The following is a 19,760-nucleotide window of genomic DNA, read 5'->3' as shown; positions in this document are numbered from 1 at the left end:
GGTGTGGTTAGGAGGCCCATCTAATAATCCAGTTAAAAGGTTGTGCTCAGGTGCTCAGTCGTGTCTGACTCTCTACTACCACAAGAACTGTAGCCCGCCAGGCTCTCTATCCATGGCATTTTTCAGGCAAGAATACTGGAGTGGGTTACCATTCCCTTCTCCAGGGGATCTTCCTGCCCCAGGGATTGAATCCACATCTCCTGTGTCTCCTGCATTGGCAGGTAGATTCTTTACCACTGAGCTACCTGGGAAGATTAGTTAAAAGGTCATAGAGCCCAAAACTAGGGTGGCAGTGATAAGAAAAGAAGGAAGGGTGTGTGATGCTGCAGGAGACATGGAGGTCAGCTGGATTTGGGGGATTACTGAGAAGACACCCAAACCACGGACACCTGAGGATTCTGAGCACTGATGAAAAGTCCAAGTATTTCTATTCTCCCTTTTCCCTATTCTCTATCCAATAAAAAATGCCAGACCTTGACATTAGTTGGCAAGTTATCAAGTGTCTAAATATGCACAATAAATGGAAGAGAGTCATCTTTGCCTATGAAAAACACAGACAAAAATAAACCTGGCAGAGGGTGTATCTAGCACAGGCTCCGGTGCCTTCTTTGCAAATCTGTGGGCACTAGTCTAAACCTCTAAGAGCCTCCTACCTTGGGAAAAGCAGCCAAGATTACTGATAATCAGGAGAAAACTGGATTCCTGTCTCCGATCTACCACTGATGGGGTGACCCCCTTAATCATTTATTTCTTCCCTTTCATGTTGCCGCAGACATCTCAGAGATCCCCTGCACAGTTCAGACTGCAGGGCTACCGTTGTGTTGCCTTTAATATTATTTTATTCGATTAAAAATACTTTCCCCTCTGGTTTTCTAACCTCATTCTTCAACACTAATCCGGGCAGGAGCGAAGGCCTCAATATCTAGGTCTGGGCTTTGGACATCAAGACAAAGCCAATCCGACTCCTTCTTCAGCATCTCTTCCTCGCTTGCCGCCATCGCCGCTTGGCCTTCCGGATAGCATCCCGACTAGTTCCCACGGCAACCGGCCGGGCGCCGGAGTCCGGGTTCAGGACCTCCTCGGCCGCAGCCCCGCCCCGCCCCGCCCCCCACGGCCGCGAGAGGAAGTAGGGGGCCGGGTTGCCAAGGAAACGGGAGGACGCTAGGCAGCCGCCCCCACCGCCTCCGCCCCTAGCAAGCCCGGCCGCCGCGGCTAAAAGCTGCCTCTGGGGAGGAGGAGGAAGAGGGGCCGCTAGAGGGGGGGGAGAAGAGCGAGGAGGAAGAGGAGCACCGGGACAGCCCCGCGCGATTGATGGGCGGCTCCTCCGCCCTGGACCGGCCCGCCTGCCCCGCCCCTCGGCCCCTTTAGCCCCTTGCAGGCGGAGAGGACTGACCCGCAAGGTAACGGCCGGCCCGGCTCGGCCCAGCCGCCCACGCGACCACGCGGCCCCTGGTCCTCCGAGGAAGTGGGGGAAAGAGATGGGAGACCACTTTTCCTTGAGACGACTCCGATTCTGGGACGGGGTTGGGGGGGAGGGGGGTGCTGAATCCAGCCTAAATCCTGAGGACTTGGTCACTCCCTCCCAGCTGGCCACACCCCCCGCATTTTTCTGCCTCAGACACGGTTTGGGGGTCATGTATTTGCACTCTGGCAGGCCCCCTAGCATCCACATAACTTCACCACAGACTCCAAGATGGGTATACGGTTCACGGCCCTTCCGGCTCCTCAGTGCGAAATTATTGGTATTGTTGAGAGCATCGAATTGCTGGTCTAGCCTGTGACATCCCCGCCCAGCCCCAGAGTTTCCCAATTACACGTTGAGTCTCTCTTTACTGGGCTTGATGGTCAGTGTATGAACGTCCGGTTCTTTCACGGTTTGATTAATAAAGGGAAGTCAACGCCAAAGAACTTTTCTCATAAGCCATTTATAGTACTGCACCCCAACCCCGCCTCCTGAAGAGTCAAACCATCTACCCTCGCCCCTCTCAATTACCCCGTCTTTTTCTTCGGTCATAGTATGATTCTCTCAGTAGTGGAGTGTTAGAAGAGTGAGCCTAAATCACTCATATTTGTCGCCTATACTCAAAATATTTTTGTAAGTTAAGATTTTATTAAGTTTTTTTTTTTTTACAGATTTTTCAAATTTTTAAGATTTTTGAAAGTCAAATTTTAACAAGTTTTGTAATCTTTGTTATTACAAATTAATTGTGTAAAGAAGATGAATAAATCCTCTGCAATCCTTCTTCCTAGCACCGAGTTATGGAAAGGTGGGGGATTTATAAACCTGATGTGCTCTGCTTAGTCACTCAGTCCTGTCTAACTCTTTGTGACCCCATAGACTGTAGCCCGCCAGGCTCCTCTGTCCATGGGGATTCTCCAGGCAAGAATACTGGAGTGGGTTGCCATGCCCTCCTCCAGGGGGTCTTCCCATCCCAGTGATTGAACCCAGGTCTCCCACATTCCAGGCAGATTTTTTACTATCTGAGCCACCAGGGAAGCCCATAAACCTGATGGTCAAGTATAAATATAAATACAGCCATTTAGGTTTTGGTTCAGAGGAACCTTGAGTTGAAAGAGGGGCTTACACTGACATTTTTCTTTGTGAGTGAACCAATAACATATTCATTTTGATGACACTTATAACATGAGAACACCATAAGAAAACAGTGAAATGGCTTGCTTATTATTAATAATAAAAAGGACTCCTTTCCCATCAATTCCTTTTTGTGAAACGTGACCAGAGAACAGAAAGACAGCACATGTGATTTTTTTTAGAGCACTGGAAGAAATATATTCTGCAGTCAGACTTTGTTTCTCCTTAGTCAGGGAAATTAAGTCTGAATTCACTGGAAATTGACACTAGAGAGGAAGGCATATGTCACAAAGTTCTTAGAATATTCCTCCCTGAAATTTCACAGACGTGTAGAATTTTGAGGCCAAGAAGAATTGTTCACTCTCGCTTTCAGCCAAGCAGGACTTCCTCTCCCACATGCCTCCTCCTCTCTTCTCATTTCCTGCTCCCTCTCCTGACTTAATATGGCTTCTCCTGTGGATTTCTAAAGCCCAAAACTGGCACATTATCACCAGAGACTTAAAACAGAAGTGTGCATAACCATGAGTGGATATTGAATTGAGAAGCAGTTCAAAGGTGAGAAACAGCAGAGAATACAGAATGCTGTTTTAGAAACATGCACCCTGCCCACATTTTATTATCACTCTCCTCCCCTCCACCTGTCCGTATTTGCTAAAAAAAAAAAAAAAAAAATTGGGGCTTCAAATGGCCATCTGGTTGAGTAGGCCCACAAAGCTGAGATCCACACATGAAGCATGATCTCATGTGGATTTATTTCCATATAGTGATTTCCGTTTCTGGTTCCTCCTGGTCAGTTTTTCAAACCTGAAGTCCAGTATAAAGTTCAAGTGCCACTTCAGAAATGTGGAGGATGTTTGCCTAAACTGTGGTGACCTACCCATCATCTCCTTGATCTATCTCCAATAATCTGTTTCTTTGGGGCCTAGAGTATTTGTTTAATCTCACAAAGTATTGGTGTATTTAAGTAAGAGATTAAATGTGGCACCATGATGCTTCTAAATATTGATTTTATAGTAGAGTCCAGTCCTAGAGAGTTTATGGGAGGACCAAGAGACTTGTAGGCAATTTTAAAGTCCATTATTTGGTAGGTGATTGTGAAGTCAGAGGTAACTTAGCATGGAGTAATTCAGATAATGCTATTTCCCACCTCTTTAGACAAAATTATTTCATGTCTCTTGACTGAGAAGCCTCCTTAAAATAACACAGCATTAAAGCCAGGAGAGATTAGCTGGCTTTTCCAGGTTAATTTTATAACCAAAATGTTTCATCCAAGTGGATTCTGGGATGCACTCTTTCAGTGACCATTAACATATTTTCGTTGTGAATCCTTATGTTCTCTGCCTGGTTAATATTCAGACAGGCTTTTCTTTCCATCAGTAGCAGCAGGGATTCATCTTTCTGCCAGTTTTAACACCATTGTTTTCTGAAAAGCGTGGGAACATAAGTTTATTCTATGCAGGTACAAATTCATATGAAAAGTTAAAAGTGGTCTCTTAAGTGAGACTTCCATAAATGACTATTAAAATTCTCAGAGACAAAATTTAGGCTTTGTGTGTCATCTGTGGAACTACCTATCAGATTGTAGTTTTGGATTCTGACTCACAAAGATCAACTTGCTATAAATGAGAGAAAATATGCCCCAAGGGACCAGCACAAGTTCCTAGATGATATTGTTTGGGGCTTAATAATAAATCTTGCAAGATTTCATAGAGACCAGACCAGACACTGGGTCACCATGAGTCAGAGGCAACCTGATTCTGCCAATATCTGCACAACTGGAAAAACAAACCAAACAAGGAAGGAAAGCCATAGAATATAAACACTTGCGGTCAAGAATGTTATCTGTCTTATCTTGCTGCTTTCCCAGAGCCTACAGCAGCATCTGTCACATGGCTATCATTAAAAAACACATGTAGGAAAGAAGAACCAAGCTGGAGGCATCACTCGTCTTGATTTCAAACTATATTACAGTGCTACAGTAATGAAAACAGTATGATATTAGAAGAAAAATAGACATATAGATTAATGAAACAGAATAGAGAATCTGAAGTAAACCCATGCATATGTGGTCAGTTAATTTATGACAAAGGAACCAAGAATATATAGTGGGGAAAAGATAACCTCTTCAATAAACAATGTTGGGAAAACTGGACCACTGTGTTACACCATACACAAAAATCAACTCAAAATGGATTAAAAACTTGAACATAAGACCCCAAACCATAAAACTCCTAAGAGAAGTAAGATAGTAAATTCTTCAATATTGGTCCTTGCAATGGATTTTTTAAATGTGGCAACAAAAGCAAAAATCAACAAGTGGGCCTCCATCAAACTAAAAGGCTTCTGCATAGCAAAGAAAACCATCAACAAAATGAAAAAGCAAACCCACAGAATGGGAGAAAATATTTGCAAATCATATATCTAATAAGGGGTTAATATACAAAATATATAAAGAACTCATACAACTAAATAGCAGATAAACAAACAACCCAATTTTTAAAATGAGCTGATCTGAACAGACATTTTCCCAAAGAAGACGTACAGGTGGCCAACAGGTGCATGAAAAGGTGTTCAACATCACTAATCATCAGGGAAATGCAAATCAAAACCACAACAAGATATCACTTCACATGTGTTTGAATGGCTTCTATCAAAAAGAAAAGAAACAAGTGTTGATGACAAGTGTCGGCAAGTATAAGGAGAAAAAGAAACCCATGTGCACTGTTCGCGGGAATGTAAATTGGTTCAGCCATTATGGAAAACAGTACGGAGGTTCCTCCAAAAAATTAAAAATAGAACTACATTTGACACAGCAATTTCACTCCTGAGTATTTAAGCCAAAGGAAACGAAAACACTAACTCTAAAAGATATTAACATGTGCACCCCTATGTTCATTGCAGCATTATTTACAATAACTTAGACATGGAAGCCACTGAAATGTCTTATCAATGGGTGAATGGATAAAGAAAATGTGGTGTATCTATAAAGATCCCCTGGAGAAGGAAAAGGCAACCCACTCCAGGATTCTTGCCTGGAAAATTCCATGGACAGAGGGGCCTGGCAGAGCTTGTCCATGGGGTCACAAAGAGTTGGACATCACTGAGCATGCATACACTCATGGACACACATACTCAAATACACACACATACACACTTAATGGAATATTATTCATCTATAAAAAAGGAGGCATTTGTGACTACATGATTGACCTTGAGGGCTAAGTGAAATAAGTCAGAGAGAGACAAAATACCATGATCTCTCTCATATGTGGAATCTAAAAAATGAAACCACCAAACTCATGGATACAGAGAGCATACAGAGAACAGATTGGTGGTTGCCAGAGGCATGGAGTAGGAAGAGAGTGAAATGGTGAAGGAGCTAAAGAGTACATGCTTCTTGTTATTAAATAAATAAGCACTAAGGATGCAATGTACAACATAGTAACTATAGTTAATAACAGTATATGTTACTATTGCTAACAGAATAGACACATCACAAGAACAAAAAATAATTGTAATGATGTGGGCTGACAGATGTTAACTAGACTCTTGGTGGTGGTCCTTTTGCAATACATACAAATACCAGTGTATTCCTGAAACTAGTATGATGTTATATGTCAATTATGTAGTTGCTTGGTTGCTAAGTTATGTCAGGCTCCTCTGTCCATGGGATTTCCCAGCAAGAGTACTGGAGTGGGTTGCCATTTCCTTCTCCAGGGGATCTTCCCAACCCAGGGATCAAGCTTGTGTCTCCTGCATTGGCAGGCAGGTTCCTTACCACTGAGCCACCAAGGAAGCCCATATGTCAATTATATCTCAGTAAAGAAAAAAAAAAAAAGATATGTAGAAATAAGTGAAAGAGCTTTACTGGTCAATAAGCAGAAATAGTGTGGGACCCCTGATGACCCTATAAATGAAAGCCAGTAGACTCACTATGATCTATGCCATTAACTAATTCAATGTTTTTGTCATCAATTTAGACCACAACAGTCAAACTTCTTGAAAGCATCATCTGCACTTCCTTACCTCACATTTATGCAACTCGGTGCAATCTGTCTTCAGCCCCGTCACTCCACTAAAATACTCTCATTGAGGTTATTAATAATTTCTTCCTTGAAACACGCACTTCTCAGCATCTATGAAACTGCACCCACCTGATTCTCAGTTTTCCTCCTGCCTCTCTGGCTTCTTTCCAGAGTTTCTTTTCTGCCAACTTTCCTGTTCTTAAAATCCAGTGGTCCTCAGAATTTTGTCCTGGGTGATCCTTCTCTTTACAATACCCATCATGCCTTCCACTTCAGCTGTTACCAAAATGCCAGCAACGCCCCAGTCTTCACTTCTCTAATCAGCTCCAGAGCTGTATATCTCACTGCTTACTCGACATCTCCATTTGCTGTCCCCGGCCCCTTCAAAATCCGCATTATTTTCTCACAAACCTGCTCCTCATTCCAAGTTTTCTGAAGGGAATGTTGGCATCAACCAGCTAGCTGCCCGAACCAGTAACCTGGGCAGCCACCTTTACACTTCCGTCTTTTTTATTATCATGTCATTTTTATTATCGTGTCATCTTTATTATCACCAAGACCTGATGATTTTTCTCTCCTCAGTGTCCCTTGAACCCATCATGATTAGAGCATGGGTGCTGGCATGAGACTCCCTGGTTTCAAACCCCAACTCTTGGGCTTACCAGTTCTGTAACCTTAGACAAGTTACTTAATCCCTTTGTGCCTCAGTTTCCTCATCTGCAAGAGAGTGATAATTTTTGCTGCAATCATGAAGATTGCATGAGTTAGTATGTTTAAATATTTCAAACACTACTTAGCACTTCCAGAGGCTCCATAAACAGTAGCTATGAGCTCCTCCTCCTCTTCCTCTTTCCCTCCAGTTGTGACCCAAGTCTGGGCACCATCTTATCTAGATTCCTCTAACATGTCCCCAGTGGTCTGTCCACTTCCATTCTTCTTTGACCTCCTCCCCCACCCTCCATCCAGTCTCTATCCTACAGCTGGAGGGACCTTTGGCTTTGTTTTGGTTTTGGCTACAGCTTGTAGGATCTTACATAGTTCCCCGACCAGGGATTGAACCTGGGCTCCTGGCAGTGAGAACATGGAGTGCTAACCCCTGGACCACCAGGGAATCCCCTGGAGGGAACTTTAAAAATGCAGATCTAATCACATCCTCCCCCTGATCAGAACCTTCCAGTGGCTTTATATGACTCTTTGAATCCAACCTCCAAGGCCCCTCATGAGCTGGGCCCACAGCCCTTCCGTGGCTGTCCTGGCCTCCCTGTGTTCCAGCTGCCCCGTCCCCTTCCTGCCCTGAAGCCTCTGTATTTTTTGTCCTTTCATCCCAGATCCTTTTGGTCTCATTTCCAGCCCTGCTCACTCCTTAGCAAACCCAGTGTCCTTCCCTAAGGAAAACCATGCCTCCCCCTCCCCCAGTGACAGTTTCTCAGAGACCCTCGTTTTTCTGCTCCATCGCACTTATCAACATCAGGGTCCACTGTCAGTGTTCCAAGACTTGGGGTTTGAACCCAGAGAGTCTCACAGCAGTGCCCAAGCTCTAATCATGATGGATCCCAGGGATATTCAGGGATGAAAACCATCAGGACTTGGTTTTCATATGGATGGACCAAGAAAGGGCAGGGTCAAGGAAGCCACCCAGGTTACTTGCTCGGGCAGCCAGCTGGTTGATGCCAACATTCCCTTCTGAAAACTTGGGAGGAGGAGCAGTTTGTGAGAAAGCCATGTGGAGTCTGAGGGGGCTGGGGGACTACCATGTTCAGTGCTGGCTTCCACCCTAGACTGAGAACCACAAAGCCCAGGACCATGTCATCTTGCAGACCACCTGGCCTCCATGCCCAGTGGAGTGCCTGGATTGGAATAGGGGGTGTGATCATCGTAGAGTCCATGAGTTTATGTGACCACGGGGCTTGGAGCTTCGGTCATTGCTAATCAAGCTAGGTTCTTTTTTATCGTGTGGTCAAACTGCTTCTGCCAGTCTAACTCCCTCTGAGTAACCGGGACAGGCTGGCTGAAGCCAGCTGACAAAAGTAGCTACATTATTTATGTCTGGAACAAGAGGGCTGTAAGGGCATCGACACCCAGACAAAGAGTCCTTTGAGTCTGTGCTGAGGAGCATCTGTGCCCTTCCAACAATGGACTTGAGATTAATAAGAGAATAAAAGCAATTATACTAAGAGAAGTCCCCAAATGGCAAAGCAACAGAGGGTTATATCACAGCACACTTATCCATCTTCTGTACGCAGGTCGGCGATTAAGAATCATGTTACACGAAGCAAAGGAGAGGCAGAAGTTCGTCAGTGATATTCAGTATCTGCGGGACATGCAGCACAAAGTGGACTCAGAATACCAGGTAATAGCAGCAAATGAGAATTCTCTTCCACCAACAGCATGAGGAGAGAATCGGGGGAACCGTACTGGTATATGAGAAGCAGGAATAGGTTTCCAAAATTCAAACCCCACACTTGGGACTTCCCTGGTGGTCCAGTGGTTAAAACTTCGCCTTCCAATGCAGGGGGTGCAGGTTTGATCCCTGCTCTGGGAACTAAGATCCCACATGCTTCAAAGCCAAAAAAAAAAAAAAATGTAAAACAGAAGCAGTATATTAATGCATATGTGTGGAATCTAGAACCATGGTACTGATGAACCTATTTGCAGGGCAGTAATGAGACGCAGATGTGGAGACTAGACGTGTGGACACAGTGTGGGGAAGGAGAGAGTGGGATGAATTGAGAGAGTAGCATTGAAACATGCACATTACTGGGTGTGAAATAGACAGCTGCTGGGAAGTGGCCTGTAGATCACAGGGAGCTGAGTCTGGTGCTCTGGGACGACCTAGAGAAGTGGGGATGAGGATGTAGGAGGGAGGTTCAAGAGGGCGGTGGCAAGGGGGCGCAATATATGTATGCTTATGGCTGATTCAGGTTGTTGTGCAGCAGAAACCAGCACAACATTTTAAAGCAATTATCCTCTAATTAAAAATATATTTAAAAAAAAACAGAAGCAGTATTGTAACAAATTCAGTAAAGACTTTAAAAATGGTCCACAACAACAACAAAAAAAATCTGTAAAGGAAAAAAATAAATCTCAAAAACCCACACTTAATAGCTGTGTGACCAATGAAAAGCTACTTAACCTCTCAGAGTCTGTTTCCTCGTCTGTACAATGGGGATAATAGTGCCCATCCCCTCCCCGCCCCCCATTATATCATCATGGAAATGAAATAACATTTTTCAACTATTTAGTCCAAAGCTTGGTACACAAACCTTATCAACAAATGACATCAGGGCTTAAATTGGATAAACCAGCAATCAAGAAAAAAAGACATTAAGGAGTTAACCGGGTCACCCTACCATTTATCAAACAACACACCCTTCCGTTGTCCTGCTGCCAGAAGAAAGGTGGTTAACACATTCTACAACAAGCTAACTCTTAGTCACCCTAGTTACAGTGTTTACATGCAAAAACAAAACAGACAGGGAGCCTGAGAAGTCATGATGTAATTACCCAGAGCTGGCGTGGGACAAACCTGCCAGACTGGCTTGTGGGATTCTGGAAGCATTTAGAAAGTGTCGCTCAGCCTACTGGCTGGAGGTCACCCCTCAACAATCAAGGAGGCACATCCTTAGCTTCAGCTGAGAATCAAAAAGTGATCCTTCCCAAAGGAAAACATAGACCTGTCATTATCAGGTTTTTCTCCTTCTTAGCAATTTCAAATATAACCGAACCTCCCGTGTCACCAAGGAAACCAGACCGATCTCAGTAACCTGATTTCACCTGTATAACACAGTTCAGCTCTGGGCCTGGAAATGAAGTCAGCAATTGCCTCCTACACTTGTCAATCCACCTCCAAGGCTGTAGAATTGAGGGGATTTCTATAAGATAATAAGAACGTAAACATCCGAACTGGTCACACTGGGAGGCCCTCTGCTTTCCACGAAGATGCCTCTGCCACAGAGCCCAGGTTTAGAAATACTTGCTTGAAATTGTCTCCAGAACAGGCACATAAGAAAATCAATCTTATTATTTGATGGTCTTTCCTGAAGAAAACCGCACAACCGCGCGGCTTGGAGTCACTTGCAGCTTTATTTTCTAATCTCATTTGGGCTTTGAACACTGTGCTTGTTAATAAGGACACTTTCAACACTGTGTTTATAAATAATAATAATTATTAAGTGCCTACTGTGTCCTGAACAGGGCTTCCCTGGTGGCTCAAATGGTAAAGAGTCCACGTGCTAATGCAGGAGACTTGGATTCGATCCCTGGGTCGGGATGATCCCCTGGAGAAGAAAATGGCTACCCACTCCAATATTCTTGCCTGGGAAATCCTGTGGACAGAGGAACATGGCTGGCTACAGTCCATGGGGCAGAAAAGAGTTGGACATGACTGAGCAAGTGAACAACAATGTTCTAAACAAAGTCCCTTCTCTCCCCAGCTTCTTATTCTATGACTGAGAAACACAAGTAAATTAATATGTAAGACAATATGATATATGTGATGAATATAATGAGGCCAGTAAAACAGAGGTAAAGGGGATGGGGTGATGCTCTTTTACACAGGGAAGGCATCTTCTTTGAGGAAATAACATTTGATCCTGGAGGTAAAATGATGGGAAAGAGCTGGTCAGAGCATCCTGAGCAGCAAGGAAGCAGGTGCAAAGGCCCTGTGGCAGGAACTAACTTGGTGCAAACAAAAGAAGGTGCGCTTGGCTGAAACACTAAGGGAGGGTATGGAAGAGGTAGATAGGACCAGATCACATTGAGTCTCTCAGGACAAAGCTTGGTCTTTTGTGTTTATTCTTATCCCAATGAGAATTATTGAACAATTTAAAGCAGGCGAGTGGGATGATCTGATTTACCTTTTTAAAAAGATCACTTCAGGGGCTTCCCTGATGGTCCAGTGGTTAAGAATCTGCCTTGCAATGCAGGAGACGCCAGTTTCATCCCTGGTGTGGGAGGATCCCGCAGGCCTCAGGGTAACTGAGCTCATGCACCACAACTGTCAAGCTTGTGTTCTGGAGCCCGTGAGCCACAACTACTGAGCCCACATGCCTAGAGTCTGTGTTTCACAACAAAAGAATATACTGCAGCAAAAAGCCTGCACACCACAACTAGAGTAGCTCCCCACTCGCCGCAACTAGAGAAAGCTTGTGTGCAGCAGTGAAGACCCAGAGCAGCCAGAAATAAATGAATTTAGGAAAAAAAAAAAGATCACTCTGGCTTTTGTGTGGGAAAAGGACTGAAAAGGGCAAGAGAAGCTGCAGAGAAACTTGTAAGGAAACTGATAAAAATTTAGGCGAGACCAGCATGGTGACAGTGGGGGTGGTGAGAAGCAGCCTGACCCCAGGAAATATCAACAGAAGCTGCATAGACATCTTGCTGATAGACAGGGAGGAAGAGTAAGGGAAAGAGGGATGAAGGATAACTCCAATATTTTTGTTGTCCATCAGTTCCCTCCATTATCACGGTTTAAACTTTAGTTTTTCAAACCTCCCATCCTTCTACTTTCAACAAGGACCATCTCTCCCTGTTTTACACACACATGAAACCAAAGAACTTGAGGCTGACAGGTGGGACACCACTCAGCTCTTCCCCTTCCATCCCGGGATGCATGCCTGTCTAGCCCTCAAGTCTCGAGGGGTGAAGGACACTCTCACTGCTGGGGCCGGACCTGAGAGTTTGGTCCACGCTCCTGTGTCTCAGCCCCTCTCCATCTGTGGACCTCCCATCTGCATCCTTGGAATTCCTCCTCTTCTTACTGTCTCAGCCCACAAACATGTTCAACTCTCTCTCTCTCACCGAGAACAAAAGAACAAAGCTGCCTGTGGACCACGTGTCCTTTTCCAGCCACAACCCTGGCACTTTCTAGTCTCCATATGTCCCCAAACAGTCAGCGAGACTTTTGTCTCCACTTCCTGCTCCCTCGGGTGCATCTCACTACCTACTGGCCTGTTAGCCTGGCCATCTCCTAAGGCCAGTAGCAAAAATCAGCGGACAAATTTTAAGTCTTTGTTTTCTGAAACTTTATCTGCATTTGGGGCCATTATTCTTTCTTTCTCGAAACATTACTTCTCTGGCTTCCTGACATCATGTTCTCCTGGTTTTCCTCCTGTTTCGCTCACGTTCCTCTCTCTACCCATCATGTGTTAATTCCCGTAGGTTTCCATCAGCCCAGTTTTCTCCTAGTTCACAATTTCTGTGGCCCATTTCATCCCTTCCTATGTTTTTAACTACCACTCATACACTGATGGGGCTTCCCAGGTGGCTCAGTGGTAAAGAACCTGACTGCCAATGCAGGAGACATGGGGTCAAGCCCTGGAAGATCCCCTGGAGAAGGAAATGGAAACCCACTCCAGTATTCTTGCCTGGGAAATCCCATGGACAGAAGAGCCTGGAGGGTTACAGTCCATGGGGTTGCAAAGAGAGTCAGACATGACTTAGCGACTAAACCACGGCAATAACACACACTCATGACCTATAATCCCGCGTCTTCTCAAAGTGTCGGAATTCCATACACAGCTGCTTGCTGGATGGTTCCAGCTAGGAGTCAGAAAGGCACACTGAATTCAGCGTGTCCGTGGTGAACTCAGCATGGTCCATCCCCAATCATCCTCTTATGTACCCCCTCTCTGAAGATGGTGGCCCAAACCTTCCCTGACTCCTTCCTCTCTGTCACCACCCACAAACCACCCCACCACCACCCCCGCCAATTACCGAGTCCTGCTGAGTTTACCTAAAAGCTCATGAACTTGTGCCTCCCTTCTCATCCTGTGGCCATTGCCCTGCTTCCAACCTCCATGGTTTATCTCCAAGTTTATTAAAATATCCTCATAACCGCTCTCCTTGCCTGCAACCTTGCCACCTTTCAGATCAAAATTTATGGAAAATGAGAACTGAGTATGCGATTCCATCGTTTTCCCCTCATGCAGAGGCAGGTCCCAGACCCAAGAACCACAGCAAGAACAGCCCAATCCTCCACCACTTCTCTAACCTCCCTTCCCTGGTCTTTATTCTCTCAACAAGAGTGGTGAAGATCATAGTTTTAACTTAGAACTAGAGGGAACCTCTGTATTCCCATCACACCCTCTTCAAAACAAAACAAAACCTTATTGAAGTGTAATTTACATATCATAAAATTCACCTGTTTTAAGTTTAAATTTACCAAGTTTGCTGTCATCACCATCATCTGGTTTTAGAACATTTCTATCGCTCCAATACCAAAGCACCCTCTTCATACCTCTTCTTCATTGTTGATGAGATTGTATTGTTGATGAGATTGTATTGGAATTGTCTTTTGTATGTCTTTCTATCAAACTGGACCACAACTTCTTCAGGGAAGGACGGAGTCACTTTCCTATGTTGAATCGAATGCCTTGTCATTGATTAAAGCCAGCATTAGCGAACTTGACCACCAACAATGTTTATCAGACACAGGTTTAGCTGACTTGTAACTAATCCTCAAAGTCAAATCCACCTTCATTGAGCATTTTCAAAACCACTCACCACAAGGTCTACAAAAATAAATTTGGTTGTCCTTAATATGTTTTGAGGATTGTCAAATTAAGTATATAGCAACCCACAGAAACTGCTTTGATGGGAATAGTGATGAGTTATATTGTCGACTCTGTCCCTCCCCTTCTTCCAGAAAAGATTTAAAGTAGGGATTTAAGAATCAGTTGCATGGGACTTCCCTGGTGGTCCAGTGGTCAAGACTTTGCCTTCCAATGGAGGGGCTTTGGGTTCAATCCTTGGTCGAGGAGCTAAGATCCCACATGCTTTGCAGTCAAAAAGAAAAGAAACTCTCAAAATAAATAAATAAATAAAATGGAAGCAATACTGTAACAAATTCAATACAGACTTTAAAAATGGTCCATATCGGAAAAAAAAAAGAATCAGTTGCATGACTTTAATGACCCCCTCAATAACTTGGTCCACATACAACCTGCATGTATGTAGATAATTTACTAAGATAGACTTTGCACTGGGTAGATACTGAAACCCTGGGGCATCAGTGAGCTTGGCCAGTTGCTCGTGGAAACCCCAGCTTTTACTCGCAGCCCAGTGACGTGCAAAGGACTCCCCATTTCAGGGTGTACAATAGTGTAAGGCCTAATAACCAGATGTGACTCCCAAATCATAGACCTTTGTCACATAAGCCTTCCTGTGCTGGACTTGCCTTTAATGAACCGGCTCGAATTGAAGCCCTTAGAAACCTGCTATACACACTATTCCTGCGACTGCCTAAAATACTCTTCAGGCTGGTATGCACCAAATTAGCAGTGCCTTTACAGGTCTGTCTGTTAGCAGCAGGAGAGGAAGGTTAAACCCACCCTGAGTTATTCTGATGCTATTCCTCTCAGTGGTTGGGTGGGACACTTTTGAAAAACCAAGAGGAAATAAACATCTATTTGGCATATTACATGCTATTTCAGAATCTGGTAGCTAGTACGTAATTATACGCCATCTCAGAATTTGGCTCTATTTCTTCAAGGGTGTTCATGCTGTTTAGCTTTTTATTTCCCCTTCTTTTGGTCAAATGTGTTTATGTAGCTTGTGGCAAAATTTAACCATTAACGTCCACTGAAAGCTAGAAAGAAAGATTACACCTGGCATTTCAGGATGATTTTCTCAACTCTATCAAATGTGTTCAAATGGGTTTCACTTCATGTTGCTTATTTTTCATTCGGGTTCTTTCAAGCACAGATCAAAACCTAATATGATGATATAAACTTGTTTAAGGATGTGATGAGTCACTGCACCAGGTGGCACGAGTCTGGGGACTATCCACTCAGGGGGTTGAGGGAACAGAAATAATTCAACTTTTTTTCCTGCAGGAGTCACGGGGAGGGGTATGTGACATGTGGTGTTTCTCTACTCTTAGAACGCACAAAAAAACCTCACTTGAGGGGAATAGCATATCAAACTGTTTTTTACACCTTTGATTTCTCAACCTCTTAAAACTGATGAACTTTGATAATGTCCCCAGTGATAATTAAAAGCCCAAACTCTGAGTTAGGCATGTTGGATCATTGTTGTTATTGAGTCACTCAGTCGTGTCCAACTCTGCGACCCCATAGACTATAGCCCACCAGACTCCTCTGGCCATGGGATTCGCCAGGCAAGAATACTGAAGTGGGTAACCATCCCCTTCTCCAAGGCATCTTTCCAACCCAGGGATCAAACCGGAGTCTCCTGCATTGGCAGGTGGATTCTTTACCACTGAACCATCAGGGTAGCCTCTGATGGAGCATAAGAACAACTAAAAGCAACTGAAGGCCGTAGCAAGTCCCGCTTCTCAAAATGCTTGTGGGGTTCAAGTAACAGTAACCTTGCAGATGAAGATATAGAGTTGGGTCATCATTACAATGCTTTTTTAGACCAGAACCATGAAGCTGAAAAGTGTTCCTGGGGTGCGTGGCTTCATAAGGTACCAGGAGCCCCGATGATGACTAGAAGAATGGGGCTGGTGATAAAAGGGACAAAAGAAACTTTGAGCATCCCTGTGGGTTCAGAAAGCTGTAATTCTGAAGAAAATGGTTTACAGAGGTAGCCTGCATGACTGGGAGTGGGAGCTCTTCAGTTGGCTGCTGAGTGGGTGCGTGGACTCAGCAAGCAGACCTCTACTTCTTGGGCAGATAAACAAGGATGAATGTCAGGCCTGCAAGAAGAGTCTTTCTTCTTCCAAAGCCAAGATTGGAGTCACATTATTTGGCAAGAGCGAACTTTAGAAAAAGGAGTACAGCCAGAAGTGGGATTGGAAACAATTAGAGGTTGATCAAGACTATGATGAAGATGGTAGTGGTGACAGTGATGGGGGTGGGGGTAGTAGATGGTGATGATGCTGAGTTTTACTGATGCTACAGCGAGCCAATCACTCTGCTAAGCATCTCACTGCAGGCTCTCCCTGCAGTCTCCCAGCACAGAGACACCTCCATCCCAAAGACGGGAGAAGCAAGAATCTATGGAGTTAGTCAGCTTGCCCAAGGTCACAGGGCTAGAAAGTGGCAGAGCTGGGCCTTGTGGCGTTTACCCATACTGAGTTACAGTGAATCACAAAACCCACATCATCCCCCGAAGGCACATAGGCATGTTTGTTTTCCAGCCTCACAGTGGTAGCTTCTGCAAAGAAGGCAGGCTGACAAGCACATGTTACAGTCAGAAGGATGGGTTTGGGGGTCCAGGGGGTGCAACACCAAAGGAGGAGTGAAGGAAGAAGCCCCAATTCTCCCCAGAAAGAAGAAACAAGGAGTTACCTGGAGCCTCCATTTCAAGACTCGGCCAGTTCTTGTCACAAGAACAGAAACTTATTTATAGCCCTCTAGCTCCAGACACATGAAACTGAAAGAGAAATAAAGTCCCAGGGTAAGGGGAGCCCCTGGTGATGATGAATTACAAATCTGTTCCTTCTCCCCATCCTGGGGATTTCACACTCCTCAGCCCCTATCCCTTCAGGACCCTCCAAGCAGAAACCACATCGACATCAGAAAACAACAACAACAAAAAATCATTCACATGTACAAATAACAAGAAACTGGTCCCTGGGTAGGGCTGGGGGTTATGGCTAGATTCTTGCTGTTTCTAGGACTGGAAGTCTGAACTTAGCTCTGTCCCCATGTCCCCTTCTCAGCAAAACTGTAACTTGGAGAGAACTAATGTTTGATTTACATGGAAAGATTGCTTGGCTGTTTCAAGATTAAAATTAGAAAGTACCTACCTTGCCACTCGTTTCTTCTCCTGCTCCTCTATGAGAGAAGGAGGGGGCGAGAAAACCGGAGGGGACAAACATTTTTTTTTTTTTCAACATTGCAAATCATTCTATTCCTCCTCCCCTTTTAGTAAAGAAATATTTAAGTCGCATGCATTCTTGGAGACAAGTTTCAAAAAACACTCAGCCCACAAGAATTCTGTTCATCCCACAAAATCTGCCTTGGTCCTGCATGCAGTTGCTAATACGGGCTCCTCCACTTTCAGCCCATCAGCATTTCCTTCCCTAGCCTCTAATACAAGTCAGTTAGGGTAACAGAGACCTCTGAGGCTCCAGGAAACAATACTACAGGCTGGGGCTCCCCTGCCCCCAACAGGAGCTCCACTCTGAAGTTATCATAAAGAAATAGAGGAAAAAGAGGCCCATATTTAGTTGGACTTTACTGAACTCTCCAGCTGACTCTTTTTAGTTTTAGCTTGGTTTATTCTATCATTTGGTGTCTGTTTAACTTATTATAGTTACTATTCAGTATTGGGGAGGGGTTCTTATTTAAATTATTTATTAAAACAAACACTGTCCAGAATTATTTAAAAGCCTTGCTATCTATTGGAATATGGCATCATTTTTTAAAATAACAAACCAAGGGCTGGGATCAAGATTGCTGAGAGAAATATCAACAACCTCAGATAAGCAGAAAATACCACTCTAATGGCAGAAAGTAAAGAGGAACTAAAGAGCCTCTTGATGAGGGTGAAAGAGGAGAGTGAAAAAACTGGCTTAAAACACGACATTCAGAAAACTAAGATCATGGCACCCAGTCCCATCACTTCATGGCAAATAGATGGGGAAATAGTGGAAACAGTGACAGATTTTATATTCTTTGGCTCCAAAATCACTGCGGGTGGTGCCTGCATCCATGAAATTAAAAGATGCTTGCTCCTTGGAAGAAAAGCTATGACAAATTTAGACAGTGTATTAAAAAGCAGAGACATCACTTTGCCAATAAAGGTCCAAATAGTCAAAGCTATGATTTTTCCAGTAGTCATGTATGGATGTGAGAGTTGGACCATAAAGAAGGCTGAGTGCCAAAGAATTGATACTTTTGAACTATGGTGCTGGAGAAGACTCTTGAGAGTCCCTTGGACAACAGGAGATCAAACCAGTCAATCCTAAAGGAAATCAACCCTGAATATTCACTGAAAGGAACTGATGCTGAAGCTCCAATACTTTGGCCACATGATGCAAAGAGCCAACTCACTGAAAAAGACCTTGATGCTGGGAAAGATTAAGGGCAGGAGGAGAAGGGGGTGACAGAGGATGAGATGGTTGGATGGTATCACCAATTCAATAGACAAGAGTTTGAGCATACTCTTAGAGATAGTGAGGGACAGGGAAGCCTGGTGTGCTGCAGTTCATGGGGTCACAAAGAGTTGGACACAACCTGGCGATTGAACAACAACAAGGGGAAAAATTCCACCATTTTGGAGTGTTCTCCCTTTCCAAGCAAGGTGGGGTAAAATGACACTTTTCTCCTAAGTACCCAGGATTCACCTTGCTGCAGGTGCCACCTGGCCACTGTAGATGAACCCTGAGACCAATGCTTCACCTGCCAATCAGTTTTGAAGCACAGTGTAACTGATTCTCTGTTCCAAAGCCCAGGTGGTAAATGTTTTGTTACTATCAGGCCATTTCTACTCTTGACCTTGTGGCAGAATATTGGCTCTCCCCTTGGCTGTGAAATTCTGGCAAGTCCTCCAAGGAAGGAGATGCATTTTCTAACAGAGGGAAAAAGATGTGGAAGGAATCTTTCCTTTCTTAACCCAGGCAGGAAAAGGGAGATGTCAGGCCTAGTTTAGAAATAAGATTGTCTGTCTTTACACTGCATTTCTTTACTGTAGCAGTGGATAATTCGGCTCTGGCAGGAAAGGTGAGTTCAGTTATTGGACCTATAGAAACTCTGCAAGAAGTTTTGCTATTGTGCAGTATTTAAAATGTCAGTTGAGGGCTTTCCTGGCAGCCCAGTGGTAAAGAATCCACCTGCCCACACAGGGGACATGGGTTTGATCACTGATCGGGGAAGATCCCATGTGCCGTGGAGCAGCTAAGACGGTGCAACCACAACTATTGAGCCTGTGCTCTAGAGCCCAGGAACCCTTGAGCCCTAGAGCCCATGCTCTGCAACAAGAGAAGCCACAGCAATGAGAAGCCTGCACACCGCAACTAGAGAGTATCCCACGCTTGCTGCAACTAGAGAAAGCCAGCACAGTAATGAAGACCCAGCACAACCAAAAATAAATAAGTTATTTTTTAAAAAATGATGATGAAACAGTTGGAAGGGAAACCATATGCAAAGGGAGAAAGGGAAGGAGGAAGAGATGAGAAGACAGGAGAAATAAACCAGGGTCCATACTTCACATAGGGCTTCCCAGGTGGCAATAGT

The 19,760-nt window shown here is 44.3% G+C and overlaps 1 protein-coding gene across 1 annotated transcript in view; it reads left to right on the top strand.

Annotated features, from left to right (window-relative positions):
* Positions 1–1,340: 1,340 nt before the first annotated feature.
* MARCHF10 (membrane associated ring-CH-type finger 10) overlaps positions 1,341–19,760 on the top strand; it is a 96,976-nt gene continuing 78,556 nt past the window's right edge. The window contains exons 1-2 of the mRNA XM_061144313.1: positions 1,341–1,400; positions 8,862–8,968. Coding sequence (XP_061000296.1) covers positions 8,879–8,968 — 90 coding nt within the window. The 5' untranslated portion in view covers positions 1,341–1,400; positions 8,862–8,878. The remainder of the gene's footprint in view (positions 1,401–8,861; positions 8,969–19,760) is intronic.

Source organism: Dama dama, chromosome 5 (genome assembly GCF_033118175.1).
Source record: "Dama dama isolate Ldn47 chromosome 5, ASM3311817v1, whole genome shotgun sequence".
Taxonomy (NCBI): domain Eukaryota; kingdom Metazoa; phylum Chordata; class Mammalia; order Artiodactyla; family Cervidae; genus Dama; species Dama dama.
This window is presented reverse-complemented; position numbering and strand designations above follow the sequence as displayed.